This window comes from Papio anubis, chromosome 7 (assembly GCF_008728515.1).
Source record: "Papio anubis isolate 15944 chromosome 7, Panubis1.0, whole genome shotgun sequence".
NCBI classification, from domain to species: Eukaryota; Metazoa; Chordata; class Mammalia; order Primates; family Cercopithecidae; genus Papio; species Papio anubis.
In genome coordinates, this window is record NC_044982.1 from 142,836,864 (window position 1) to 142,864,676 (window position 27,813).

The following is a 27,813-nucleotide window of genomic DNA, read 5'->3' on the forward strand; positions in this document are numbered from 1 at the left end:
TCAAAATTATAATGTGTTAATAAGGGTATCACCTTGATTTTTTCTTTTACACATTTTCACACTCAGATGGTATTCACATTGGTCTCATTTATTTGGAGGTTAAAACTAAAAGATGTGGACTGGCTTTCCTGATGTTAATTTTGGTCACTGAGCACCTAACTCAAGGGCAAGGTGGAGATATTTGCAGGCATTACTTGTGAAATTTCTTGAAGCATAAGCATAAAATTTCCAGGAAATTCTCCACAAGGAGAGTCAGCATCAGTTGTACAAGTTGACAAATGCTCACAACTATCTTGTCAACACTTGGTTGATGATTTTGGCAGATCCAGAAGTGAAAAAAATCAAGTGTTGCGGGTTATTAGTAGAGACCAGAATGGATTTGAGATGTGAAGATGGACAAAATGTGGATCCTAAAGAGCTTAAATGCTAAGTATCTGCAATTCATTATCTCTAATTTTTAAAATTTCTTTTTAATTTTTTAATTGACAAAAATGTTATGTATCAGCCGGATGTAGAGATGCATGCCTGTAGTCCCAGCTACTTAGGAGGCTGAAGTGGGAGGATCCTTTGAGCCCAAAAGTTCAAGGCCAGCCTGAGACCACCATCTCAGAAACAAAACAAAATTGTATTTATTTATCATATACAACATGGTGTTTTGAAATATTATGGAATGGCCCAATTGAGCTAATTAACATATGCATTACCTCCTTATCTCTCATTTCAAAGAATGGCAACAATGTGTTGTGAATCCTTTTTAGAATGCTGGCTCACTACAATTCCTCATGTGGAGAAAGCAACCCAGTGACTGTATGATGTTGCTCCTCTACCCACAGCTGATTGAATAAGAGGTAGACACCTGACTTAATTACATTCTTTCTCCTGGGAGTTTGGAATTGGGATACAGAGTCCTTGGTTTGTTTATATTGGGCACTGGAACTGTTAGATAATGAAGAGCTGAGGCTGACTGCCATTTTCTACCAAAAGGGGATGCTGAAGCAGAAAAAGCCAATCTTCAAAGAAAGGAGAGAAGACATTATGTAGCCTAGAGGAGATGAAAATAATATCTTCAGTTTGTGACGTTCAAGTTCCATGTCAAATCCCTTATGAAACCTGACTGTCCTCATAGTTTTGGTTTTATAAGTTATTTGTGTATCTTTTCAATACACATCATCCCCTGATACTTGAACTAATTTGAGTGGGATTCAGTAGCCTACAATTATTGCTGTCTTAAGAAATATGTCTATGTCTCTATACATAGAATGGCTAAAATCTATGAAGAACACATGCCACATTCACTGCAGGTATCTGGCCTCTGAAAATTTTGCTTAAATTATTAAGATTAGCCTTCCAGTAGATGAACTGGCTGTTTAGTATGACAGATGTGGCAGGCTCTGTGAGCAAATGGGTCACAAAGAAATGCTGACTGGCACGAAATCTTTTGCAACATGGGCACATGTTTTACCATGCATGTTCTAAACCAAAAAGTATAGATCTAAACATGCAAAACTTATGGTTAAATTAGCTTTCTTTAACTTAATTAAACCCCGTTAATATAGAGAGACAAAGGAGACATGCACAGCAATTTAATGTCTCCATTATAAAAGATTTGAATAGATTCTAAGATGGATGGAATAATCAGCTCTATCAGCTCCATCCATTTCTAGCCCCCTTTTGCTTCTGCTTTAGACCCCTGACACTAATTATGTAAATTTGACCGCACAGCGCCTGATTGCTTTTGCACTGTAATTTAAATGTAGGTGTCTTATGAAGACAAAAGGAAATGCATTCTTTTCAGAATTAAGAATTTGAACTGATTCACTGATTTTGTTCCTGTTGAATTACCAGGCAGCTGGAGAAACAGCTGGACCAGTTTCTGAAGATCAAAAAAAGAAACATCAAGTCCGAATTACAATAGGGATTTCATCAGAATTTTATAGTGTTGTTTAATAAATACAAAACGGCTGGGCACAGTGACTCATGCCTGCAATCCCAGCACTTTGGGGGGCCAAGGCGGGCAGATCACCCAAGGTCAGGAGTTCGAGACCAGCCTGGCCAACATGGTGAAACCCTGTCTCTACTAAAAATACAAAAATTAGCCAGGCATGGTGACAGACACCTGTAATCCCAGCTACTAGGGAGACTGAGGCAGAAGAATAGCTTGAACCCAGGAGGTGAAGATTGCAGTGAGCTGAGATCATGCCGTTGTACTCCAGCTTGGGCGACAAGAACAAAACTCCATCTCAAAATAATAATAATAATAATAATAATAATAATAAAAACAAAACACACTTTACTGGTAATTGGTTGCTTTCCCTTTTACATCAGCAAATGTATTATGAAGACAGTGCCAAATGCACTAGGAGTTCCTTGATTCACTGAGAGTAATCAGTTTGAACTTTATTTTAAGGACTACAAAATCCAGTTTGAAGGAGGATGTAAAGATCAGAAGCAGTAGAGCACAGGAGGCTCAAGCCTGTAATCCCAGCACATACCCAGTTCTTCTAACTGTATGACCTTTGGTAAATTACTCGAGCTCTCTGTGCTTTAAGCATTCAAAAAAAATTATTGTTATTATTATTTTTTCATCTGGGCCCAGTGGCTCAAACCTGTAATCCCAGCACTTTGGGATGCCAAGGTGGATGGATCACCTGAGGTCAGGAGTTCAAGACCAGCCTGGCCAACATGGTGAACCTCTCTACTAAAAATATAAAAATTAGCTGGGCGTGGTGACAGGTGCCTGTAATCCCAGCTACTGGGGAGGCTGAGACAGGAGAATCGCTTGAGCCCAGGAGGTGGAAGTTGCACTGAGCTGAGATTGTGCCATTACACTCTAGCCTAGGCGACAGGATGAGACTCTGTCTCAAATTAAAAAAAAAAAATTGTTATTATTTTTTAGACATGAGGTCTCGCTATGTTTCCCAGGCTGTTCTTGAACTCTTGGCCTCAAGTGATCCTCCTGCCTCAGCCTCTCGAAGTGCTAGAACTACAGGCGTGAGGCACCATACCCAGCCTCTGTGCTTTTATAGCAGGACAAGCCTCAGACAAAACTCCTCAGACACCGAGTTAAAGAAGGAAGGGGTTTATTCAGCCGGGGGCATGGGCAACACTTCTGTCTCAAGAGCCGAGCTCCCTGAGTGGGCAATTCCTGTCCCTTTTAAGGGTTCGCAACTCTAAGGGGGTGCGTGTGAGAGGGTCGTGATTGATTGAGCAAGCAGGGGGTACTAGACTGGGGGCTGCATGCACCGGTAATTAAATCGGAACAAAACAAGATAGGGATTTTCACAGTGCGTTTCTATACAATGTCTGTAATCTATAGATAACAGAACCAATTAGGTCAGGGGTCGATCTTTAACTGCCGGGCCCAGGGTGTGGCGCCCGGGCTGTCTGCCTTTGGTTTCATGTCTGCCTTTTAGTTTTTACTTCTTTCTTTGGAGGCAGAAATTGGGCATAAGATGATATGAGGGGTGGTCTCCTCCCTTACTTTAATTTTCTTATTTGTGAAATGGGGATAATAACAGTACCTACTTCACTGGATAGTTATGAGGATTAAATGAGTTAGTTTATATGAAGCACTTAAAACAAGGCCTAGCTTATAGTAAGTTGCATTAGTCATTATTATACCCCATTTGCAAAACCTTGCATTTCCTTGAAATCTCTGCCAATGGAACTAATTATTTTATTAGTGCAATATCCTTTCAAATCCAGTCAGTGACTCGAAATTAGGGAAATAGAAATATGTCTGGCTTTTCACAAGCAGATAGCAATGTAGGTAAGGAATGGTATGGTGTATATATGGGTTATGTGTATATATGTGTATAAGAGCTATGTATGTACAAGTAGCCTTGATCTCAGAATTCAGACCTCCTACTTCCTTATGAGAATTACGTTCTGCCCAGTAGGTTGGTTGAATGACTGTCTTATCTTAGGACAGGGACAGTATGTTCTGATTAACTATAGGTGGACAAGGTACACTGGGTCAAGACAAGTATAAGATGAACCCAGCTGCAGGTTCTAGAAGGAAGTTCAGCCTCAGTGGTACACATCAAAAGGGAGGGTAGCCTGGGAAGTTGTTGACAAGAAGGAGGAATAACTTGGAGCTAGAGAATTTTTCTAAAATGGCTAGCACAGTGATGGGTAACCCAGAAGAAGGAATATTCAGAGATCCTGATAAACAGCCTGTTATTTAAGTAAGGGATGTTGCAAATAGCAGAATCTGCAATGGGAGAGTAGTAGGAGCATATTGGACTCCATCTCTGAGGGACTGTGATTTCATGGTGTATTAGGACAAGAGAGCCAATTAAAGGAATCAAAAAGGAGCTCAGATACCAGAAGCAGGGGCTAGATCTCAGAAATCTGAACTCTGTTGAAATTGTAGCATAAGACCAGAACCAGAGCAGCAATGGCAAGTTTACACTGGGTGTTGGGATAAAGACTAGTCAGGATGGTCCTAGGGATGGGTTGGGTGGAAACTTCAGGTCCAAAGGGCTCAGCTGTATGGGTAAGAAGGATAAAAGAGGCTGGGAGTGGGGGGTAGAAAAGAACAACTGGATGTGTGTAAAGGACACTGAGGCAGTTCTTCAAGCATTCTTTTGTCTTTTAAACTTTGAGTCACAGAAAGTACCATTTAACTCTGGGTACTCTCTCAGTGAAGGAATGGTGGTCCTTAAGAATGCCTCATGGTCCTCAAGAATGCCTCGGCCCGGGCTGGGTGCAGTGGCGCATGCCTGTAATCCCAGCACTTTGGGAGGCTGAGGTGGGTGGATCACAAGATCAGGGGTTCGAGACCAGCCTGGCCAATATTGTGAAACCCTGTCTCTACTAAAAATACAAAAATTAGCTGGGTGTGGTGGCGTGTGCCTGTAGTCCCAGCTACTCAGGAGGCTGACATAGGAGAATCACCTGAGCACAGGAGGTGGAGGTTGCAGTGAGCCAAGATCGCGCCAATGCACTCCAGCCTGGTGACAGAGCAAGACTCCGTCTCAAAAAAAAAAAAAAAAAAAAAGAATGCCCCAGCCCTGGCAACATCTCTGAGTGATGGGTAGAAAAAACAACAACAGCAACAACAAAAATAACTACATTCTGGTGGGTGTGGTGGCTCATGCTTGTAATCCCAGCACTTTGGGAGGCCAAGGCTGGTGGATCGCTTGAGCCCAGGAGTTTGAGACCAGCCTGGGCAACATGATGAAATCCCGTCTCTACTAAAAATACAAAAATTAGCTGGGCATGATGGCACATGCTTGCAATCCCAGCTACTCGGAGGCTGAAGCAGGAGAATTGCTTGAACCCAGAAGGCGGAGGTTGCAGTGAGCCGAGGTCTCATCACTGCACTCCAGCCTAGGTGACAGAGCAAGACTCAGTCTCAAAACAAACAAACAAAAAAAACTTGCTCCCTAGAATTCAAGGAAGAACCAAGTGTATTTAAAATAACATAAAAACTTAATTGGAAAAATCACATTTTGTGATTACTAGATTAGGGAAATGGAATGGTGTTTGGAAGGAGAATTGCACTAGTTATAAAGGAAAATGACCTTCTGTGAGAGTTGGATGCCCTGTGGTTGCTCTTAGATTAATTTGCCTCCTTACTTGTTACTGATCACACCTACTTCTTGTTGCAGAAAAAACGTTCCTTTCCATAGCTATAGTCTTAACCTGTTGTCTAAATAATGTAGCTAAATCAGCTGAGCATATGGGAATCAGAGACTAAAAGAAGCTCATTAGGCATTCAATAAATATTTGCTGAATGAATGAAATGCTCAGTAAGCATTAAAAGATGATGATAATGACAATGGTCAGGATGAAGAAGGAAAAGGAAAGGAAAGGGGACAGAAGAAGGCATGAATAGCTGTAGCTCTAAGGCAATTGGCTCACCAATTACACTCCTGAAGCGATAACATAACAATCACTGTTTTCAGGTGCTCAGATGCTGGTTCTCCAGTTTGTGTATCATCTCAGATTTTTGGTTTAGATTTTCCCTTAAACTATTTTAGTCCTCCATTTAATGTCTATTAATCTACAGAGAAGATGAAGGGACAAGAGATTAATAGTAGCTAAAACTTTCCAATGTTTTCTTTGTGCAAAGGCTTATCTCATTTTACTCTCACAGTTTCTCATAGAGAGGGACTATTATTATACCTGTTTTACAAATAAGGAAACTGAGACTTAGCAGCATTTTCAAGGTCACACAGCTGGTATATAGCAGAACTAGAGTGTAAACTGGGATTATTGGAACCTAGAGTCCATACTCTTATCAATGTTCTCTTGCTTCCATGCTACCGAGTCTTCTAACTTGTTCCTTGTGTTTTAGAGTTTACAAAGTCCTTTCAAACTCTCTCCTTTTCCTTTTTCTTTTCTTCTTCTTTTTTTTTTTTTTGCTGGTGTGTAAATGTGTGTTGTATTGATTTATCAAATTGTTTCTTTTGTGTCTTTTGAATTCTTAAGCCTCAAGGTGCCTCTGTGCTGGAATGTTTGTTTGTTTTAGTCAAAACTAAGCATGTACATAGTTTAGGAGTCAAATAGTTCTACAAGGCCTATTACAAAAAAAGAAAAAATCAGGGCTGGGCATGGTGGCTCATGCCTATAATCCCAGTTACTTGGGAGGCTGAAGTGGGAGGATCACTTAATTCTGGGAAACAGAGGTTCCAATGAGCTGGGATTGGGTCACTGCACTCCAGCCTGGGCAACAGAGTGAAACCCTGCCTCGAAACAAAACAAAACAAGACAAAACAAAAAAATCAATTCCCTAGGCTTCAATTTCTGCCTCCTATACCCCCTCCTCCACCCCCATAATAACTTTTAGCTATTTTAGCTATTTATTTTGTATTTGTCTCAATACTTCTAAATAATATGCTTTTACTGTTATTTCTGTTTTTTGTTTTTTTATGTTTTTTTGAGATGGGATCTCACTCTGTAGCCCAGGCTGGAGTGTAGTGGCATGATCATGGCTCACTGCTGCTTCGACCTCCCAGGCTTAAGTGATTCTCCTACCTCAACCTCCCGGGTACCTGGGACTACAGGTACACACCACCACACCTGGCTATTTTTTTTTTTTAATTTTTAGTAGAGACAAGGTCTTGCTATATTGCCCAGGCTGGTCTTGAACTCCTGAGCTCAAGAAATCCTCCTGTCTTGGTCTCCCAAAATGCTGGGATTACAGACATGAGTCATTGTGCCTGGCATGTACTGCTATTTCTTGATTTTTTAAAATTGAAGTGTTATCTATGAAAGATATATTATTTCTTTCAACTACTCCAACCCCCAGCATACCCCAATCACACATACTTTTCTATCCATTATCCCAATATAGTACTGTCAGTTAAATTAGTAATAAGTATATTATTATGATTATATAAATTCTTATACATGTGCTATGATTACTTTTCCTTTCTTATACAAGTTTTTGTTTTTCCTAAAGTTAATACAAGCTTTGTTTTTATTTTCTCTTACTTTGTTTTAATACAATTATCACTAACATATAACCAAATTCTCCCCGAAAAGTGTATTTTTTCTCATTACTACATAGTCGGGCATATTAGGTAGTCTATGAATTTCGTCTTCTCAGAAGCACCTGGGAGCAATCTGATTGTCTCCATTCTGACCTTGATTATTTTCCAGACTACCTTCACAGCTGTTCTGGGATCAAACCTCACCATTATTCTGAGAATTTACATTACCTCTTTCTGTGTTAGATCCTGTTTCTAGGATGCTATGTGTATTAGTCAGCTTTTGATACTTTTTTTTTTCAAGAATGACTCCAAAATGTGAGTGGCTTACAACAAAAAAGATTTATTTCTCACTTTCATTAGACATCCTCTGTGGGTTGGCTGCGTCCTCTACTCCATGTTGGCTTCTTCCCAGGACCCAGGAGCAAGCTTCATCTGGGCCATGCCAGTCTTTTGGGAAAGAAAAGGTCAATAATATACATGTTTTCACTTAAACATTCTATTGTTCAAACCAAATCAGTGGTCAAGTTTAATGTCAGTAGGGTAGGTAGAAATAGAGACGGCAGTGAATATTTGAAGACATAACACAATCTTTTATTTTTATTTTTTTGTGAGATAGGGTCTTGCCCTGTCACCTAGGGTAGAGTACGGTGGCATGATCTTGGCTCACTGCAGCCTTGAGCTCCTCAGCTCAAGTGATCCTCCCACTTCAGCCTCCCGAGTAACTGGGACTATAAGTGTGTGCCACACCACACCCAGATAATTTTTGTATTTTTTGTAGAGATGGATTTTTGCCATATTGCCCTGGCTGGTCTTGAACTCTGGAGCTCAAGTGATCCTTCCACTTTGTCCTCCCAAAATGTTGGGATTACAGGTGACATAATACACAATCTACCATGTATTCTTATTTCTTTTGTCTTTGTTTGCTCTGACATTTTTGGGGAGCCCATTCCTCAAAAGCTTCCTGAAGAAGGGTATATATGAGTATAAGATATTAGATATTGAGTTCTTACATGCCTAAAAGTGTCTTTTTACTCAAGAGTAGTGTATTTGGGTATAGAATTCTAGATTGGAAATAATTTTCCTCAGAATCTGTAAGTGCTGTTCTACTATTTTCTTGATTCCAACGTTGCTGTTGAGAAGTTCGATGTAACTCTAATGCTTTTTGTAACTTTTTTTTTTTCCTTTTCTGGAAGCTTATTTTTGTTCCTAGTGTTCTAAAATTTCACAGTGGTATCTTATGGTGTGGATTTGTTTCTATCCATTGTGCTGGACACGTGGTAGTCACTCTAAATTTGGAAATTCATGCCCTCAATGATGGGAAATTTTCTTGAATTATGCCTTTGATAATTTTTTGCCCTCCATTTTTCCCTTTCTTTTTTTTTTTTTTTTTTGAGATGGAGTTTCACTCTTATTGCCCAGGCTGGAGTGCAGTGGCGCGATCTTGGCTCACTGCAACCTCTGCCTTCCCAGGTTCAAGTGATTCTCCTGCCTCAGCCTCCCGAGTAGCTGGGATTACAGGCACCTGCCACCACACCCAGCTAATTGTTTGTATTTTTAGTGGAGACGGGGTTTCACTAGGTTGACCAGGCTGGTCTTGGAACTCCTGACCTCAGGTGATCCACCTGCCTCGGCCTCCCAAAGTACTGGGATTACAGGCGTGAGCCACCACACCTAGCCTTTTTTTTTTTTTTTTTAACGCAGGATCTTGCTCTATCGCCCACATGCTTGAGTGCAGTGACATGATCCCAGCTCACTGCAGCCTTGACCTCCTGTGCTCAGGCACGTCTCACCACACCTGGCTAATTTTAAAATTTTTATTTTGTAGAGACAGGGTCTCACTATGTTGCCCAGGCTGGTTTCAAATTCCTGAGTTCAAGCCATCCTCCCATCTTAGCCTCTCAAAGTGCTGACTGGGATTATAGATGTGAGCCACCATGTCTGGCACTCTCATCCTATTTCTATTTCTATTTAGTTTTATTTTTCACTTATCCTATTTTATTTTCCATTTGCAAATGTTATTTTTAATTCTCAGAATGCATTTTTCCCCTATTTTTCTAAATGGCATCCCAGACTTATTTACTGGATGCAAGATCTTCTATCACTATTAGGATATTTACTAGTAATTTCCATTTTGAAATTTTTCTTTTGCCTACTTAGTTTTTCTCTTCTCCAAGTTGCCTCTTTTCCTTTTGTTTTAGTCTCTATATTTTATGTTAGAGATATTTCTTAAATTTCTGGCGACCCCATTCTGGTTCAGAAATTCTGTTTTAGTCTCTCCAGAGAATTACCCTTCAGTTTTCTGATAGGGTGAAGAAAAGAAATCTCTTGGCTGCACAGAGTCAGAGAAGGGAATTGCTTCTTAAATTGACTTTCTAACAGTCCTCCTGTTTTCAATTCTACCTTCATTTCCAAAAGAACTGGGTGAATCAATTTCTAAATATTTTGTGCATTCTACAGTGCAGATCAGGTTGCTTCTCAGCTTTCCCCTGCTAGTTTTGGATTCAGCTTTCTTGGGTTTGCTCAGTCCATTATTACTCATCCATAAGCTTTCTGGATTGCAAAATGTTGTTGTTGTGGCTCCTTTCCATTAAATTGGTCTTTTAGGTTTATGCCTTTTATTTATTTATTTATTTTTTTCTTTTTCTTTCTCTTTTCTTTTTTTTTTTTTTGAGACAGAGTCTCTCTTTGTCGCCCAGGCTGGAATGCAGTGGCATGATCTTGGCTCTTTGCAACTTCCACCTCCCGGGCTCAAGGGATCCTCCTGCCTCAGCCCCTCAAGTAGTTGGGACTACAGCTGTGCACCACCAGGTGCTTATTTTTGTAATTTTTGTAGAAATTGGATTTCACCACATCGCCCAATCTGGTCTCAAACTCCTGAGCTCAAGGGATCCACCTGCTTCAGCCTTCCCTAGTGCTAGGATTATAGGCATGAGCCACCTCACCTGACCTGGTTAAAGCCTTTTAAACATCACTTTACTGTTGCTTCAGTAGTTCAGTATGACAGCAGAGGTAAATGTGTGCGTTCAACCTGCCATTTTTAAGCAAAAGTCTTATGATTCTCAGAACAACCAGGGAAGGCATTATAATCCCCATTTTACAAATGAGAAACAGAATTTAAATGACTTGCCAAGATTACATAGCATAGAATGTTAGAGCTGGGGCTTGTATTCAGGTATTCTGACTCCACATTCAATGCTCTTTCCACTAAATTCCTGAAAATGAAGGCTGTGTAATGTAGTTGTTAAAAACACAGTGTTTGGCACCAGACACTTGGACATGAGTCCAGGTCTTGCCTCTTGATAGCTGTGTTCTTTCAACAAGTTATTTAGTCTCATTGCACTGAAAGTTCCTCATCTATAAAATGGGGATGATAACAGTAGCACAATCTAACCACACTATTGTGAGAATTCAATTAGATAATATATGTAAAGTACTCACCATAGTCTCTGGCATATAGTGAATACTCCCTTATTACTATAATGGAAAAAGTGAAATGATAAGGTGTAATCATGATTTGCAATTTTAATTAATTGAACTATGCCCAGGCAACCTTTGAAATTAATTCTGCAGGCATTTACTGAATAATTAGCATGTGCATTGTGGAATGTTTATTCTTCCTTTCTCTTCTGTTTGAACCTCTTTATGAAAATATCTTTGATTTGCAACTGCTTCAAGCCCAGTTGAGCTCAGCTAAGTAACTTCTGAGTACGGATAGAAGAATTAGATAAAGTCACAGATTTTTCTGTGCACCAATAGCTAATGAAATGAACAACAAAAATACATTGACAAAGTTCAAACAGCAGCTACAACAAAGTAAAGGAGAAAACCTTACACATAAGTGAAATGTTAAAAAATAAATAAATAAATAAACAAACCAAGAAAACCAGGGTGGCTCACGCCTGTAATTCCAACACTTTGGGAGGCCTAAGCAAGTAGACCACATGAGGCCAAGAGTTTGAGACCAACCTGGCCAACAGGGTGAAACCCTATCTCTATTAAAAATACAAAAATTAGCTGAGCATGGTGGCACATGCCTGTAATCTCAGCTACTAGGGAGGCTGAGGCATGAGACTTGCTTGAGCCCGGGAGGCAGAGGTTGCAGTGAGCCAAGACTGCCACTGCACTCTAGCCTGGATGACGGAGTGAGACTCTGTCTCAACAAAACAGTGGGGGAGACAATAAAAGAAACAGAATATTCTGGTGCAGTAAGGTGTGGCTCCTCACCTTGCCTCTATTCGTTAGAAGCCTATAGTCCTTGCTACTTGGGAGGCTGAGGTGGGAGGATTGCTTAAGGCCCAGAGTTCAAGACCAGCCTGGGTCAACAAAGCGAGACCCCTCGACTCTACAAAAAAAAAAAAAACAAATTTAAAAATTAGCTGAGTGTGGTGACATGCACTGTAGTCCCAGGTACTTGGGAGGCTGAAGTGGGAGGATCACTTGAGCCCAGGAGGTTGAGCCATGCTTGCACCACTGCACTCCAGCCTGAGCAACAGAACAAGACCCTGTCTCAAAAAACAACAAACAATAGCAACAACAACAGCAAAACCCCCAAAAAACTATGCCTTGATTTCAAAAATTTCTTGCATGAAAATAAACTTATAATAACTTTTATAACATGTTGAACAGGATCTAGTTTGAAGCACTAAAAAGGGTAAGACATCCGTTTGAGAAGCTCCTATCAGAGGAACATGAATTCTGCTAAAATTGAACTAAGAACAAACATCAAACTTATGGTGGAAGCTTGAGTGGAGGAATGGTGAAATCACTGAAGCTTTATGAAAAGTTTATGGGGAAAATGTCCCAGAGAAATCAGCAATTTGCAACGGGATAACTCATTTTAAGAAGGGACAAGATGATGTCGACAACGGAGCCCACAGAGGCAGGCCATCCACATCAATTTGTGAGGAAAAAATTAATCTTGTTCATGCCCTAATTGAAGAGGACCAGTGATTAACAGTAGAAACAATCGCCAATGCCACAGACCTCTCAGCTCGTTTAGTTTATACAATTCTGACTGAAAAATTAAACCTGAGCAAACTCTCCACTTGAGGATTCCCAAAACCATTGCATCCAGATCAACCGAAGACAAGAGCAGAACTTTCAAAGGAAATTTTAAATAAGTGGGATCAAGATCCTGAAGGATTTCTTCAAAGAATTGTATCAGAAGATGAAACATGGCTCTAACAGTTTACCATGGCTTTACGAGATTGTGCTGAAGACAAAAACACAATCAAAGCAATGACTGCCAAGAAGTGGAAACGGTTCAGTCTAAACAAAAGTGGACCAGTCAAGAGCAAAGGTCATGGCGACAGTTTTTTGGGATTCTCAAGGCATTTTGCTTGTTGATTTTCTGAAGGGCCAAAGAACCAAAACATCTACTTATTATGAGAATGTTTTGAGAAAGTTAGCCAAAGCTTTAGCAAAAAAAAAAAAAAAAAAAGACTGGGAAAGCTTCACCAGAGATTCCTCCTCCACCATGACGGTATTCCTGCTGCTCATTCCTCTCATCAGACAAGGGCAATTTTGTCAGAGTTTTGATGGGAAATCACTAGGCATCCACCTTGCCATCCTTCTAACTTCTTTTTGTTTCCTAATATTAAATAATCTTTAAAGAGCACACATTTTAATGTAAAAGACTGCATTGACATGATTAAATTCCCAAGATGCTCATTTAGGGATGGACTAAATGGCTGATATCATCACTTACAAAAGTGCCTTGAACTTGATGGAGCTTATATTGAGAAAGTTTATATTTTTATGTTTATCTTTTAATTCCCTTTTGTCATAAACTTTTTGAAGTCACTTTGTATGACTGCCAAAAGCTATAAATATTATAAACCCTGACAAAATAGAAATAATAGAAACAATAAAATTGGGAGTTGGAATGTGGAGGTAGGAGGAAGTATACAAATACTAAATATCTCATTTCACAGAGCAAGTGGTCAACTGACACTATTTTCTGTTGTTTTTTTTTTTTTTCTTTTAATATAGGGTCTCACTCTCTTGCCTATGCTAGAGTGCAGTGGCGTGATTTCGGCTCACTGCAACCTCTGCCTTCTGGGTTCAAGTGATTCTCCTGCCTCAGCCTCCCAAGTATTTGGGACTACAGGCACGCACCATCATGCCCAACTAATTCTTGTATTTTTAGTAGAGACGGGGTTTTGCCATGTTGGCCAGGTTGGTCTCGAACTCCTGGTCTCAAGCAGTCCACCTGCCTCAGCCTCCCAAAGTTCTGAGATTACTGGTGTGAGCCATGGCGCTTGGCCAAGAAAAATGAGCTATTCTGATTTCTTCTTTATATATTTTCTTTGCTCACATTTTTTGGGCTATTTCTCATATATTTCCTGCCTTTCCCCTTTATATCTTTTTTTTAGCCAACGTATATTGAATATCAATCTACATAAACTGATGATTTAATAAATGTTGAAGTAATTTTTCCAGTTGCATGAGACTGTAAGTTCTATGAAGATTGGAGATATGTTTTATTCATCTTTGAATTCTGGAATTCTGTCAGCATATGGCCTAGGGACTTGCACATATTGGACCACCAATACTTTTTTTTGAATAAATTAATTAATTTGCTTTGTTTCATTTATGTTTGTTGCTAGAATAATGGCTGAAAACTAGCTGGGAATATAAGAAAAATGAGTCATAATTGGAGAATATAATAAAGCCTGTCACCCAAATCTGAGACACCTATTATAAATGCTTCTGATGCTTCATTAAAGATATTCTATTGTTTTCAGAATCCATTTTCCCCCAGCAAATAATTTCTTGGTATTCTAATTTAATCCTTTACACTGCTATCAAAATTATCATTTTTAAACACAGATCTGATCTTGTCACTTCTCTATTTAAAAATCGCCAATGACTGCCTACTGACTATGCAACAGAGTTCAAACTCCTAAGCATGGCAATGAAGGTCCTACATGATTTGGCTTTTGTCCATCTCTTTCTGGCCAAGGCACCTCACATGCTATCCATTCAGGGATACTTGCAGTTTCTAGAGCATGCTATACTCATGCTTATTTGGACCTCTGTATCTTTGCTTATACAATTTCCTCTACTTAAATGTCACTCCTCATCCCATACCCATCTTTGCTGCCTTCTTCACAATCAAGACCCTACTCTAGTCCTCAAGGCCCAACACAAATGCTTTCTCTGTAAGGCTTCACTGTCTCTCCTAACTAAGCCTACATAATTATACCATTTGTTGTGCTCTTATAGTACTTTTCTCCTGCTCTGTGTGTTGTATTATAGCTAATTTACATACATCTAACACTCTCTCTTACATTGTGAAGAATTTTTTTTAATAAACTTCTTGATTTATTTCCTTTTCCCATATCTGGGCTATGCCTTACATATTCTAGAACATTGTCACAGTGCCTAACACATAGTAAACGCTCAATAGATGTTTGTAGTTTGGAATTTTAAAAAGCACGTGCACTGCTTATATTTCCATATAAAAAACACCTCTTCTAAATGTAATGGGGGCTAACCACAGGTCTAAAGGTTAGGTAGAAAAACTATCTCTTAAACTGAATGTGGTTTTCTGTCCTGATAAATGGGAAAACTAGAGCATTTCTTCAAGAGCAGACTACTCTGGGAAAACTACATGAATTTTTTAATTACTCATATTCAAGCAAGTAGACATGTATTACTCTTAGAAAACTATAAAGCAACCATTAACCTGAATATAAATGCTTTAGACTGAGAAACAGAGTGCTTCATTTGAATATGCAAATCTTTGTGTGTGGAGTAGAAGTACCGCTTCTGCAGACATTGAAGAGAACAGAAAATCTGTTTCTTTCCTCTCTGCAGATTTAGAGCATATATGTGTCAATGCATTATTATTTCTGTGGAGATGTGAATGTCCTTTTGAGCCCCTGCTCTTTGGAGAGCAGAAACTGAGACCTAATGAATATAGGAAAGCAAGGACAGGCATGATTTTTACTGCTCTACTGGAGAGATAATTATGCACAGGGACTGGACTGGCTTTGACAAGGTTTTACCTTGACCCATGTGTAAAGACTGAATAATTCAACCTTTGTGAGAAATGTGCTGATGTTGACTATTGTGTTCTGATAATGATGGCCCTGTTGAATCAGAGGTCAAGATCATACCCTTGGGCATGCAGGGTGGGGTTTCCTCCAGAAAAGTAGATATTTCCATGGTTAGTCATTCTAGGAAGAGATAGCACCTGGGACAGAAAATGGGACTTGGAAAGTGGACCCTAACCTGGGTAAGGAGAGTTGTTTTCTTCACAGTGATTGGGAGTAAATGCCTAAGACACAGTCAGGGGAACTCTTGCTGGAGAGGTGAAACTATCTTCAGCCACATGAACCAGAATGGAAGCCTGACAGTAAGGCCAGGTCTGTGTCTATTCCATAGTCCATGAGACTTTGAGAGTAGCTATATCATACTTGCAAGTTACACTTTGGATTTTTCTTTTTTTTCTAAATATTGTTAGGAGTTACAACCTGTTCTTAGCTGTGTTGGGGAAAACTTTGATGGGAAGGGCCTGTGTTTGTCATGTCCTGGTGAAGAGAGGCCAGTGCTTCTTCCTGCCAAAATCTAAAGCAATGGTGAAGGTTGCATTGGCTAAAGAGAGAGACCAGTGTCCCAGAACAGCAGGGACTGAAGAATATCTGAAGTAGAGACACGAATGAAACTGATGAATGCGGCCGGGCGCGGTGGCTCAAGCCTGTAATCCCAGCACTTTGGAAGGCAGAGACGGGTGGATCACAAGGTCAGGAGATCGAGACCATCCTGGCTAACACAGCGAAACCCCGTCTCTACTAAAAAAACACAAAAAATTAGCCGGGCGAGGTGGCGGCGCCTGTGGTCCCAGCTACTCAGGAGGCTGAGGCAGGAGAATGGCGGGAACCCGGGAGGCGGAGCTTGCAGTGAGCTGAGATCTGGCCACTGCACTCCAGCCTGGGCGACAGAGCGAGACTCCGTCTCAAAAAAAAAAAAAAAAAAAGAAAGAAACTGATGAATGCTTTGTTCAATTATTTCAGGCATATGTGGGGGATACCTTCCCTGGGGACTCCCTCATAGTAGAGAAGGAAAAGAAATTCAAGAGAGGGCTGATATTCTGATAATTTGCAAGGTGGGGGTTCAGAGCCATTATAATTTGGATTCTTATTTTTAAATGTGTCCTCCGTTATACTCAAAGACACGTGAAAGCTGTAGCACGCTGGTTCTCAAGGGCAAATAAGGCCTTTTATTAAATAAACCCTTTCCATTCTGGGCATCCTGGTTAAGAGATTTGAGGAAAACAAAGATAAACAAAATATTTCTGTTTGGTTTTACTTTTTATTTTATTTAGAGACAAAGTCTTGCTCTGTTGTCCAGGTTGAAGTGCAGTGGTACAGTCATAGCTCCTGGCTCAATTGATTCTTCTGCACAGCCTCCCAAAATTCAGTTTGGTTTTATATGAGCCCTCTCCCCTTATGCTTCTCATGAACTTTGTTGTGGAGGCATACATCTAGATTCTTGCTTTTCTTCCATTATTTTTTCATTCTCTGTTTTCCTCACAAAGTGTTTTATATCAGAGAAGAAGGGAGAGTTTGAAGTTCTCTCTGGATATTACACCTAAGCATGAATGAATATCTAACTGGTCTTTCAGTGAGGTGAGAATCTCAGCAGATGTGATTTTTTAAAATTATTATTATTATTATTTTTGAGACAGGATCTGGCTCTGTCACCCAGGCTGGAGTGCAGTGGTGTGATCTTGGCTCACAGCAACCTTCCCCTCCCCCTAGGCTCAAGCAATCCTCCCACCTCAGCCTCCCCAGTAGCTGGTACTACAAGCATATGCCACCACACCCAGCTAATCTTGTATTATTATTTTTGTTATTACTATTATTATTATTATAGCTATGGGGTTTCACCATGTTGCCCAGGTGGGTCTTGAACTCCTGAGCTCAAGCGATCTGCCTGCCTTGGCCTCCCAAATGTTAGGATTTTAGGCATGAGCCACTGCACCCAGCCTCAGTCATGATTTTCTCAGACTGAGCAAGGATGCTACTTAACACATTGACAGAGCAGATACAATTTCACCCCTGTTGCTTGCAACTATGGCCGTACTTTGAAAGAAGACTGCATTCAGTTCCTTAGAGCTTTTCTGGATTCATAGTGCTTTGCCTTTTTATTCCAGCAGCTGCTTATTTGGATAACCTGTTAAAAACACTTTCCTACCATCACACTAATGGGCTTCCTCTAGCTTGGACATTTTTTCTTGCTTCTGTTGATTCTATAACAGACAGTAACTTTTGCCTTCAAAAAAACCTCTTCCTGTTTGAATTCTTTCTTTCTTTCTTTCTTTCTTTCTTTTTTTTTTTCTTTTTTTTTTTTTTGAGACGGAGTCTCACTCTGTCGCCCAGGCTGGAGTGCAGTGGCCGGATCTCAGCTCACTGCAAGCTCCGCCTCCTGGGTTCACGCCATTCTCCTGCCTCAGCCTCCCCAGTAGCTGGGACTACAGGCGCCCACCACCTCGCCCGGCTAATTTTTTGTATTTTTTAGTAGAAACGGGGTTTCACCGTGTTAGCCAGCATGGTCTCGATCTCCTGACCTCGTGATCCACCCGTCTCGGCCTCCCCAAGTGCTGGGATTACAGGCTTGAGCCACCGCGCCCGGCTTCTTTCTTTCTTTCTCTCTCTCTCTCTCTCTCTCTCTCTCTCTCTTTCTCTTTCTTTCTTTTTCTTTCTTCTCTTTCTTCTCTTTCTTCTCTTTCTCTCTTTCTCTCTTTCCTTTCTTTCTTTCGACGGAGGCTTGCTCTGTCTCCCAGGCTGGAGTGCAGTGGCCCAATGTCAGCTCACTGCAACCTCCGCCTCCCAGGTTCAAGCAAATCTCCTGCCTCAACCTCCTGAGTAGCTGAGACCACAGACACGTGCCACCATGCCCAGCTCATTTTTGTATTTTCAGTAGAGACAGGGTTTCACCATGATGGCCAGGCTGGTCTCGAACTCCTGACCTCGTGATCTACCCACCTCGGCCTCCTAAAGTACTGGGATTACAGGTGTGAGCCACCACGCCCAGCCTGAAATATTTCATTATCTTCTTCCAGCTACATAACAAAGCTGAGCTTTGTAGAATATCACTTTGGCATATTAATAATTTTACTTGTCTCCAAGATCTTCCTGAAATTTTGAGTTTCTTCACAGGTCTTCTTCCTCTGGGATTTAAGTGCTGTAGAATACCTAACGATTCCCTTTACTCAGTTCAACATTTTTTTTTTTTTAGACCGAGTCTCGCTCTGTCGCCCAGGCTGGAGTGCAGTGGCATGGTCTCGGCTCACTGCAATCTCTGCCTCCCAGGTTCCAGCGATTCTCCTGCCTCAGCCTCCCCAGTAGCTGGGACTACAGGTGCTCGCCACCACACCTGGCTAATTTTTGTATTCAGTTCCACATTTATTGAATACCTATTATGTTTCAGGCATCAGACTACCTGCCGAAGCTACAAAGTAGTGGAGTTCATGCTTGGTTTTATGCCTGGAACACTTGACTTACTAGTTCTGGACTCATAACTAACTCCATCGGAATTGCACTGGAAAGAGAAACCCGCTCCTATGGCTATTAAATGCCACGAAGGAGAATGCAACCAATAAGAGCAGTCCAGGTTACTAAGGTGATAGAGAGGAAGAGGGAGAGGGAGAGGGGGAGGAAGAGATAGAGAGAGAGAGAAAGAGAGAGAATGAATGAGAATGAATCTCCCCATGCAAAAAAAAAAATTGGGAAAAATATTGGAATCCAAAGACACTAGGGAAGAAGCATACTTTAAAGGCGGAATAGTTTTCTAGGTTAATGTAGAGTTTCATTTTTGTTATATGTTATACCTATAAACAAGAACAGTGTAAATGAAAATAATAGGAAATTATGCCTATTTCATTATTTTAAATTAATATATTACAGCATTAATGTTCTATGTTGACATGATTATTTATTTATTTATTTATTTTTTTGAGACAGAGTCTTACTCTTGTCCCCCAGGCTGGAGTGCAATGGACACCATCTTGGGTCATTGCAACCTCCGCCTCCTGGGTTCAAGAGATTCTCTTGCCTCAGCCTCCCGAGTAGTTGGGATCACAGGCGCGTGCTACCACGCCCGGCTAATTTTTTTTTGTTTTTACTAGAGTCGGGGTTTCACCATGTTGGTCAGGCTGGTTTCGAACTCCTGACCTCAGGTGATCCGCCCACCTCGGCCTCCCAAAGTCCTGGGATTACAGGCATGAGCCACTGCGCCGGCCGACACAATTATTGTATAACATTTCCTCCCATCAAAAATCTTTGAGGGAGAATGTCTCTTAGTGAAGTTTTGGTAAAAAACCTTGAAGTCTGTAAATTTCGGGTGACAAAGAGAAGGAGACAATTCTTTGTGATGTACACCTCCTGACATACTATGTTGCTCTGTTGAGAAAGTCTGAAGACATAATTTCCAGTTCTAAAAGTGCAAGAAGATTCATTGCTTCCTCTGCTCCCTACCAGCTGAAGGAGCGGTCTCCTTTTGTCTTCTGAAATAAAAAGAAGGAAGCAAAGGGTGTTAGAGTGGAGGATTTTTTGGGGGATTAAACCCGAGTACTTAAGAACCTCTGAGGTCCCTTTAGCTTTTATTTAAGTAGCTCCTGTTTCCCAAAATAAGAGGGCTGGAGCACAGAGGCCAGACCGGCCAACTTAGGGTACAGCACAGGTCGGGGGCAGTCGCCTGATCTGGAGCGAGAGGTACCCGCATTCTGCAGGTGCAGCGACTGTGATCCAGCATCCCGCCGCCTCCTCGCTCCGGCTCCCAAGAGGGCGGGACCCGCGGCGTTGAAGGGTGCGGGGCTTGGCTTCAGAAACACAGATCAAGTGTATCTCAGGCGGCAGACATCAATCCAGTTGGGTGCTCACACCTGGCCCGGGGGAGGGGAAACAGCATCCACAGGAACCACAAGGCGGAGAGGAGCCCCTCATTTGGGACGCTAGAGGGCTGCTCCAGCTTGACTAGGTCCCACTGCTTTTCTGTGATTGCTTCTTTACCCCGCCCATCATTCCAGTACTCTATTCCGATTGGCTTTTCGGTCTGCCACTCGGTTCCGCCGCGCTGATCCCCATTGGCCCCCTCCGGTTGAGGCCCCGCCCAGCGAGCTGGGCACGGGCACTCGGGCGCGGAGGAGACAGAGCCCGGCGCTTGATCTGGGCTGGGGGGAGGCGGTGGCGGCTGAGGGAAGGAGAAGGATAAGGAGGAGGAACGAGGCCAGCAGGAGGCACCGGCAGCGACGGGGCCGGGGTGATGTTGCAGGTGCCCGGGGTCGGCGCGGAGCTGCCGGGCTGAGGGACGCCTGGTCCAGGGTCCGCAGCGTCGCCGCGTCGCTCCCGGGCGGGCGGGCGGGAAGATGCTGAGCAGGTTGATGAGCGGCAGCAGCAGGAGCCTGGAGCGCGAGTACAGCTGCACCGTGCGGCTGCTGGACGATAGCGAGTACACCTGCACCATCCAGGTCAGCGCCGCGCCGCCCCGCCCCGCCCGCGGGACCCCCTCGTCCCCCAAGTCCGGTCAACTTGACCGGCGGCGGCCGCCGCCCGGGGGTCGCCCCAGCCCCAGCGCCGTGCTTTGTCCGTTCCTGGTTGCGGCGGACCACCCTAGTGCTGCAGGGCGCCTTCACCGGAGCCCCTGCCGGAGCCCTGGCACCCGGTGTGTCACTGCCGCCGCGGGGCTAGTCTCCGCGTCCCACACCCCCAAGTCCTCCCCTGCTCTCCTTGGGTGAGGGCGCCCCGTCCTGGTTCCTCGAGCCCGCCCGGGTAGGGTGCACCTTTCCGGGGCGCCCGGAGGGAGGCGGGTAGGGCTGTAGGCTCCTAGCCCGGCCGCCCCGTCGGGGGCTCAGGCTTTGGCTCTCTGGCCGGGCAAGGACGTATGGCTGGCTTTTCTTATCTCTCTTGGGTTGGAAGGATAATGGTTTATGTCATAATTCCTCCCCCCTCACCCCATTTGTGAGTCAGAGCTTTCAGAAGGTAGAACTGAACGCGCAGCCCATGCGGAGTGGCCTATTGAAGGAAGCCCAGTCCTCTGGGCTTTAGAGATTTAGGCCCCCTCTTGCCTTTTGACCCCCAAATCTTATTGTGTTGGGCGGTTCTGGGGGACGTGAGGTAAAGATTTAGCAACAAGTCCCAGCGATTTGGGGCTTGGCGGTGGCCAGGAAGAATCGGCGACTTACGAAAAACGCCAACAATACGGTAATGCTGAACAGCATTTCTTTCAGAACCTGGTATTTTTGAAGGGATTTTTACAACCTCTTGCTCATGTTCCTTCACTACTGCTGTGTGCACGTCAGGAGTAGTAGTCTTTCCCGGGAATGCAGTCACAACCCTCTCTCCTCCTTTATGAAAAAGTCAGAGATTGAAAACATTGACAATGCTCCGGTGTTCAGTTCATCAGCCAGGAGGATCCTGCGCTCATCGCCGGAAGCTGCTCTTTGTGGAGAAGCGAATTGAGCTGGACCCGGAGGGGTCTCACCTGATCCTTTGCCTTTGCAGCAGGAAAACAGAGGAGGCTTCTGGCTCAGATGTGACAGACAAAAACTGTCGGCCTGGGTCCTACCCTCAGTGTCTCCTTGCCCCCCCGCCTCCTTATTTATTTATTTTTGCTGACAGTGCTCAATAGCGGAAAATAGCGGTGTGTGAGAAAGACACTGGGTAGTGTATGAGAGCAGCTGCTCCCTGCTGACTCCGTGCTCAGTTCAGCCTTCTCCTCACTTTCCCTTTTCTCCCTCCCCTCGAAACCAGCTCTGGGTATAAGTGCTGACTGTTGTCAAAGATCCGTGAGGGTAGAGAAAGAGCACAGAATCTCTTTTTAAGGCCACTTAAATACAGACTAAGCAGTCATAAAGATGCTAGCCATCAAGTGAAAGGATTTTTGTAGTTGAATATGATAGAGAGATGCTATGTATTATTTCCTTGCTGAATGAGTGGAATACTACTTTTTGTTCCTATTGTATCGTTGTGCCATGTTCAATTTTTTTGTTTTTTTTTTTCTTTTGCTGGGGTAGGAGAATACATTGAGTTGACATCTTCACCATTTGAGTATATTGTCTAGAGCTTTTTAAAAGTCTTTATCCTTTGCTTTAAAATTTAAAGCATTTATCCAATAGCATATCAAGGGCAGTGTGAGATTTATACTTCATGAGTCCTAAGAATACTTTTGGGGTATGTGAAATAATTTCCGAGGCAGGTCACTAACTTTTGCCAAGGTGTAGAATACAAATAAAACACAATTCACATCACCATTTCACTAGAAATGATTGTTAACCTTGTGGTTTTAAAGTATTGCAATGAGGCAACTAGTTATTTTTTTCCCAGTTAGTGGAACCTTTGAGGTTGTTTGATTGGTATTATATTGTGGATAGTTTTTATTACCATTTAGAAAAAGAATATTTTTGAGTTAGAGGACTTATTGGGTTTGTGCTTGCTATATCCTACTATGGTTGTACTTATTTTCCTACTGCTCTCATTTTACATTATTGCAATTTAATTTTATAAAATATCTAGGCCACTTAAAAAATTAAGCGTGGTGTAATATGGCCACACTGTAGTAAGTGTCCACTGTCTAGACATGTTAATGATTGTGCATTGTGATTTTTGCGTGGAATCTAAAAAACAGGGATTGTAAAGTATATGTAATGTTGTCATTCTTTGGCACCACTTTTGTAAATTGCTTTTGTTTTTACTCATGTGAGGAAATGTAGCAAAAAGACAGTATCTTATATGAAAATAATATTTTCTGCATGTAGCTTTTTTGAACATTTAGAAATTGAGCTTTTCTTATCAACTTTTCCTCATGCATTTCTGTAGTGTGTGTGTGTGTGTGTGTGTGTGTGTGTGTGTATGTGTGCACGTGCTTATTTGTTAAATACTGTTTGTTAAATACTGGGCACAGGATCTTTTAAATCAGTATGGAAAGGATCTGTGATCTTCTTATTAGGTTAAGCAATATTCCCAACATTTTAGGCATTGTAGCACTGTATATTTTAATTTTTAGGGTGATAATTTGAACTCATTTTCCTTAAAGTGTTGTATGCCATATTTTTGTTTAAATAAGGTATCTATTTTAGAATGATTTTACTGCCTCAGCATAATCAGAGACTACTTAGGGTATTACAGAATCAGAAATGTATCACTGGGTTGGAGTCATGATAGTTACATTTGGTAAATTTCAGTTGTAGGAAATTCCATCAAAGTATTTGTCCTTTCGTAATGCAGCATTTATTCTGATCTGGCATTTAGGATGTAATTATTAAGGTAATGAAAATGCCTTGTATGTTTTCAGTGAGGGTTGCGACAGTTACCAGACTATTCTTTCACTCTTTCTGATATGCAAATGTATTTGTAGACCATGAGAAATGAAAGTATACATAGGAGGTTTGTAGTATAATTGCTCCCCTGTGAAGAACATTGTTAACAGCTCCCTGCCCGTTTTGAAGGTCATTGCCTCGTAAATGCAGATCTGGTCTACTCATCTGTTCTTCACTCATCTGTTTCATTTATGGATATATATATATATTTATTTACCACATGTATCACCTTCCTTTGTTATTTGGGAGAAAATAGGGAAAATTAAAAAAATGAAAAGATACCTAATATCTTTGAACTCAGTGTACTGAAGGAGTCATTTACATGCTTAGGCATGTAATATCCTAAGGAATAGATTTTTATGTTTTTAAGAAATGGGATCTTGCTATGTTGCCCAGGCTGGACTTGAATTCCTGGGCTGAAGTGATTCTCTCGCCTCATCCTCCCAAGTAGTTGGGACTACAGAAGTGCACCACTATGCCCTGCTTATAAGGAATAGATTATTTTTATTATTATTATTATTTTGAGATGGAGTCTCGCTCTGTTGCCCAGGCTGGTGTGCAATGGTGCGATCTCAGCTCACTGCAACCTCTACCTCCCCGGTTCAAGTGATTCTCCTGCCTCAGCCTCCCAAGTAGATGGTATTACAGGCATCCACCACCACCTCCGGCCAATTTTTGTATTTTTAGTAGAGATGGGGTTTCACCATGTTGGCCAGGATGGTCCCTATCTTTTGACCTCGTGATCCACCCGCCTCACCTCCCAAAGTGCTGGAATTACAGGTGTGAGTCACTGCACCCGGCCAGGAATAGATTTTTAATTGTCTTTCAGCTTGTAATAGTTTATAAATTAAAAGAATATATATTGCAAAATTTCTAGTAGAAGTATGTGTTGAAAAACACCTATTTTCAAGTCAGAAATGTTAATCAGTCTTTTGTGGTTACTGAAAGGTGAGCTACTTTAGAAATGAATTTGATTTTACTGGGAGACACATTAAAATAATGGATTAAGCAGCCAGGTTAAATTGTGCAGTTAAATAAGATACTACCATAAATAGAATGTGTGTGCAGGGGCATTTCCATAGTATAACCAATATTTGGATTGGATTGTGGCTCAAACACTTAGTAGCTGTGGTAGCTAGGGTGAGAGAGGGAGGGAGAGAAAAAAATATATTGAGCCCTGTGCTTGCCAGGCATTCTAGAATTTATAATAGATTAAGAGAAAGCTATAAATCATAAACCCTAAGAATTATCACATCTAGTCTGATGCCTTACATAGTTTTAGTTCAATAAATATTTGTTCTAATTTGTTTGTGCTACATGATTACTATGTTAACTTCACTTCAAAATTTCTTATTCCTGAAAACAATAAACAGTTCTAACAATTGTATAACCCTTTATAGTTTTAATCCATTCCATTGCAAACCATTTTGCTGTGTGACCCCTCTCCTTGGTGAGAAGTACAGTATGTTAGTGTGGTATTTATGAGGTCTTTGAGGTGTTTATGAAGTAAATTTCTGCAATTATCCTTTGTTGAATTAGTGGAGTGCCAGTTGGTATAGCTCCTATGACTTTTTGGTTTGTCTTTTAGGATTTCAAAACTTTCGGGTCCCCCCGCCTCCATCTGTGCAAGTTTAGAGGGCTTAGATCAAATGAATACTGTGTGATGCAGTACTTCATGGAGTGCTAGAGTTCTGCCAGAATTAGGATTTTGAGTGTAGAGATCACCATAGCTACAGAAGTTTCCCTCACATTTTCCCCCTTAGTACCCCATAAAACAGGAGACAGACCTCCTCACAGCTTCATTTTCTCACCTCTTGCTCCAAGAGGAAGCGAACCGTGCGTCCCATCCTGTTTCTAGTTATATCTATTTTAAGCTGAATTCACCTTTGATAGCCTCATCTATAACATCCTGTTTGACTCTGCAGACCCTGTTTCATGGAGTAGCCTACTGTGAGTTGCTCGTCCCCCAAATGTGCCTAGTTAGGGCCTGTACTAAAGAAGTGAATATCATGGAGGATTTGGCAGCAACCTTATAGCTTCTGTTTCTCACTTCTGTAGTGCCCAGAAAGGACAGTGCTGCTTTCCTGGAGGCCAGGTGATGCTTGTTGCCCCTCTGTTTTCTGGCCTTGACCCTTTTGGGCTTAGGCCAACCACCTCAGTGGTTTTCTTATGCAGCTAGGAAATTTGAAGGATACTAAAGCATTTCCATTCCCATGTTGCAGGGAGAATGGTGTTTCACCTAAGACAGCAAATCGCCAATTCATATGTCTGTCCTGGCAATTGAAGCAGGTCTTCCATTCCTTTTAAGACCCTAGACCCTGGTGACCAATAAAACTTTCTGGACTTTTGGCTAGACATGGTGGCTCGTGCCTGTAATCCTGGCAATTTGGGAGACTGAGGTGGGAGGATCACTTGAGATCAGGAGTTCAAGACCAGCCTGGCCAACATGGTAAAACCCCCGTCTACTAAAAATACAAAAATTAACCAGGTGTATGGTGTTACATGCCTGTAATCCCAGCTGCTCGGGAGGCTGAGGCAGGAGAATCGCTTGAACCTGGAAGGCGGAGGTTGTGGTGAGCCAAGATAGCGCCATTGCACTCCAGCCTGGGCGGCAGAGCAAGACTCTGTCTCAAAAAAAAAAAAAAAAAAAAGTCTGGATTTTTACAAGCACTTTAAATACAGGTAGAGTCAAAGATAAACCAGGGAGAGCAGAGGGTCTAAGTTCACATATTCCTAACCTCCAGTTTCTCCATGAGCTAAAACCGTCTCAGAGAAATTTAAATTATGAACCTTTTGCCTCCCAAGGTCAACATGTGATCTTCATTATTGGTGTCAACATTTTGACCCAAGATAGGCCCCTATATTGGTCTTTCAACAGTTGTAATTGTTGTATTATTTTTAAGGATTGTGTTTTACTTTCGTGGTCTTACCAACTTTCTAGTACCATATCCTAGATTTGGGAGGCAGGAACTTGTAAAGACTCTTAGGTTCAAATTCCTCAGGCTTTTGCCTGCTACCGTTAGACTAAACACAAACTTGTGTGAATCAAGTTCTCTAAAGAGATCCTTCCGTGCCATGCTCATGAAGGCAAAATAATTGGGCCACATGCTTGGCAACCACTGAGTTTGTGTACAATAGCTCCATTCACTTGTCTACAGAAAACGCCCCTTTGACAGTGATTATAGCTTTCAACCCCCACCCTTCCACTTCTGACTCCCTGAATTACCATGACCTCATCTGCTGCTTTGTATTTAGAGGTGCTCTGGACCACTCCAGAAACGCCTAGAACTCATTCCTGTGTGTTAAAGATCAGTTCAAAGCCTCAGACAACCACTGCCCACCAAGAGAAACCATTCAAAATCAGGACCAAAACTAGCTATTCTTATGCCTCATTTGAGTCATTTTACTATGTCACAACTCAGGAACCCTTTTCCTTCGGTAGAAATTGTGAGGCCTCTCAAAAGCATGGAAAATGAAATAAGGGATTGGATAAAGCAGTGGTTTTCAAAGTATGGCCCCTAGAGAGGTATTATCCATATCACCTGGGTACTGGTTAGAACTACAAATTCTTGACTCCATCCCAGACCTAGTGAATCAAAAACTCTGGGGATGGAGTTCAGCAGTCTGTTTAACAAGTCTTCCAGGTGATTCTTAGGCTTAATGAGGTTTGAGAATTGCTACTACTGGGTTAGAGAGAGATTTAGTAGGTAAAATGGACAAGTGTTGATTGACTGGATGTAAAAGGTGAGGGAGAAGAAGAGGCGAATGATGAATCTCACATTTCTAACTTTTGATTTATTCCTGAATTGTCTTAGTAGATTCTCTTCCTTTGCAAGGTGAATGCTAGGTTGTCTACAGATACACATACCTATTTTCAAGTGGGTAGGAGTCTAAAGATTCTGCAGTGCGTCATTATACCAGTTTGATGCTGTTGTATTTATTGGTTAGTATTTTTTGTCTCTCCTGACCTAAAAACAGTATGATTATTGTATATTTGTATATTGTTTTTTCAAACAAATTTTGTTCACAACTTGACGCACTGGGGGA

At 41.8% G+C, this 27,813-nt stretch overlaps 1 protein-coding gene across 4 annotated transcripts in view; it reads left to right on the top strand.

The window, feature by feature from the left end:
* The first annotated feature begins 19,654 nt into the window (after positions 1-19,654).
* FRMD5 (FERM domain containing 5) overlaps positions 19,655-27,813 on the top strand; it is a 339,227-nt gene continuing 331,068 nt past the window's right edge. Inside the window, exon 1 of one of the 4 annotated variants that reach the window (XM_009210057.3) lies at positions 19,655-20,919. In XM_009210057.3, the coding sequence (XP_009208321.2) occupies positions 20,818-20,919 (102 nt within the window). In that variant the 5' untranslated portion in view covers positions 19,655-20,817. Of the gene's footprint in view, positions 20,920-20,945; positions 21,653-27,813 lie in introns of those variants that run through there. The other 3 variants (XM_009210059.4, XM_009210056.4, XM_021940517.2) reach the window with 3 other exon arrangements.